Raw genomic sequence first — 2,965 nt, forward strand, 5'->3', positions numbered from 1 at the left:
GAAGAAGAAGGAGAGAGAGAGCGAGAGAGAAAGAGAGAGAGAGAGAGAGAGCGAGAGGGGGGAGAGCTTGTTTTCGTTTATTAATGATTACTTGTAAGAGTATGTATGTGTTCGGGGGGTAATGCTTGTGTGTATTTTTGTTGTTTGTTTGTTTGATTGTTTGGCTAGTTGGTTGGTTGGTATTTTTGCGACTGAGTGTGATGCATGAGTTGTGGTAAGTACAAATGTGTACCCGCTCGATGGGTTTTGAACACTCACAAGCACAAACGACCATGCAACCTGGTGTTCAGTTTGTTCGTCTAAAATGAAGTACATTGTCATGTACTTTAAGTAATCATAAAAGTAGAGTGAAAAGAAAAATAGACGGGTGGGGCGTGGGTTGGGGGGAGGGGGGAAACCAGTGAAAAGAGGCATACTGGCCAATGAAAAGAGTGGGGCTCCATATTCGTGTGTCAACGAGGATTCTATCTATACATAACAAGCGGGGCACTCCCAGATCCAAATTAATTTCCTCCTACTCTTTATTGTCGAGGATGTCTGCCTCCCAACCCTCTCAACATGTCTCTCTGTTCCTCTTCATTGTGTTACCTGTGCGATGACAACGAGCTGGCCCTGGCAGTGAATGCGCAACAACCGTTTTACCCGGTGTTTAAAAAAAAATATTTTTTTTATAAAGGGTTGTCTGAAAACGTTCGGATAAATGGTGTTACTGTTATGATAATATTCAATGCCTCTCGTATATCTCAAGCAGGTGGGTAGCTAGTGGTATGTCTATTTGGGAGTTTGATTGATCCTAGGGGGCAGGAATAGTTAAGTAGAGCGCCAATGACTCGTTTCTAGAATTCTGTTTTTAAAAAATAAGGTTTACTTTTCTGTTTTCTTTTCATATTGTATTGTGCTCCCAGATTTTTAACGCTGGTCTACATTGCGAGTTTTGGTACCAGACTACGCGAAGGTCTCACTTTCCTTTCTGCCCTTTCTTTTTCACTGAAAAAAGGTGGATTTTGTTGGGGGGGGGGGGGACTTTGTCGAAAACAACTGCGACAAACGTTTAAATCAAGCCATAAAACCAGCACTATATTTCACCAAAAAAGACTTTGAACACCATCTTGTCGGTTTGCTTCTTTTGACACGAACTTTGTTCTCAATCCAGCAGTCTGCCGGTCCTCCTGTGACATGCTCCTGCTTGTGTTTGAGTGACTGTTCCCGTGTTATCGTAATCTGCTTTGGGGCCCACACAGAACTTAACCGTGTGGATAGTTTCCCAAGCCCCCCCCCCCCCCTCTCTTCCGAGTCTCTTGAATTACACTGTCCTTTTAATCTCTATGTTAGTCTTGTTGTCAAGTTAGTACTTAGTCGATGTTACTGTTTCGTGTGAGGTTTTTTGGTCTTAATTCTGGGGAGGTGGCTCGGAGTGTTTGGAGAAAGTGTGTTAGTTGGTGGTGGATTTTTGTTAATGCCCTTTGGTTTTTTAAGTATTGCTGCTGTGGTAATCTCCTTTCTAAAGCTTACCAGACTCAAGAATACCTGACTTAAGATTGCGGCTATTGGTGTTGAGCTCACACTCAGCAGCCCTCATTGCGTCGGCGTGTTTCTCGTGCATGACTCGAGAGGGTCATCGCTGCCTTAAAACCCACCAACTCAGCGCTGTGGGCCCCTCTTTTGAGCACAGGCGCAAACACTTTTTCCTAAAACCCGTTTTTGTCGTATCTCCCTCGTCTCCTTCCCGTTTTAGTTCTGTGTGTGTGTGTGTGTGTGTGTGTGTGTGTGTGTGTGTGTGTGTGTGTATGTGTATGTGTATGTGTGTGTGTGTGGAACATCCTAACTCCTATCCCATGAATCCATCTACAGATTATTATTGGTCGTGTTAGTTGGTGTTTTTTTTTGGTTTAAAAAAAGGGGGGGGGGGTGCTCCAAGTTTCCCCGAAGACAACTTTTGGTGTTTTTATTTCCCAGTGCCTATTATTTTCTTTTCTTTTTTCAATTTTCAAAAACGTTTTTAGGAAACTATGCGGGGATTGGGTTCGTTTCCACTCACAATGACTTTGATTCTTCAGTTTTTAGTTTTGTATTTTCCTCATCATTCTTTCACTTGGTATATTCTTATGCTATTCTTGTCTTTTTTCTTTTTTCAGACCAACATAGCGGCAACCATCCAATGCAACACTCCCCGCAGCTAATTTCTGGATACATCACTGCCGACGACTCCGGTAGAAAGGTGAGCCCTTTGACAAATTACATGAATAGCAGTACCGTAGCAAGACATACTCGCTGTCTTCCTTTTGGACGCTTAATCCAAATCGCCATGAGCGCAATGCTTGCATGGAATTTTTCATGTAAAAAAAGTGCTTTAAATAAAATAAGAAAGAAAACAAACCAGAGTCACAAATCCATGACGGGGGTTGTCAGCTTGGCCAATGCACAGTGTAGAAAAGCTGTGACATAAAGAAAAAGAAATGTATGAAATATCCGGAGTGATGAAAGGATTAAAGCTGTTTAAATAGGGGTCTCTCTCCAGATGTCGCTATTTCTCCGTGGCTAAGGCATTGTATCGAGGGATCCTCTCCCCCTGGTTAAATAAGGATAGGGGAGAAGTAGATCTCAGTGAACAAGGAGATCCCCCAATATCGTTTTTCGATTCTCAATATTTGAAGGTCTAACGGCGAACATGCATATCATTAAGGATAAACGTTAGAGCCAATCAGAGGCCTAGTAACAAATGTGTGGTTTGAACACATGTTTCTGGCTTGTTTCTCTACTTGGGCTATTCTCCATTTCCTACTTTTCCTGCCTTTTTGTTTTTGAATATTTCAAGACTACGTGTCTGTCGAAAGGGTATTGTAACGTGAATCAGACTCACGGCACTGAGCACTAATGGAAGGATGAACAGACAGACAGACAGACAGACAGACAGACAGACAGACGGACAGACAGACAGACAGGCAGGCAGGCAGACAGACAGACA

General features: G+C 42.8%; 1 protein-coding gene across 1 annotated transcript in view; it reads left to right on the plus strand.

The window, feature by feature from the left end:
- Window positions 1-2,135: 2,135 nt before the first annotated feature.
- The window catches only part of LOC101853747 (RING finger protein 44), a gene marked incomplete at its 5' end in the record, with an annotated part of 69,642 nt that continues 68,812 nt past the window's right edge, over window positions 2,136-2,965 (plus strand). The window contains 1 exon segment of the mRNA XM_013082407.2: window positions 2,136-2,218. Within this exon segment, the coding sequence (XP_012937861.2) occupies window positions 2,136-2,218 (83 nt within the window).

Source organism: Aplysia californica, unplaced genomic scaffold (genome assembly GCF_000002075.1).
Source record: "Aplysia californica isolate F4 #8 unplaced genomic scaffold, AplCal3.0 scaffold00008, whole genome shotgun sequence".
NCBI classification, from domain to species: Eukaryota; Metazoa; Mollusca; class Gastropoda; order Aplysiida; family Aplysiidae; genus Aplysia; species Aplysia californica.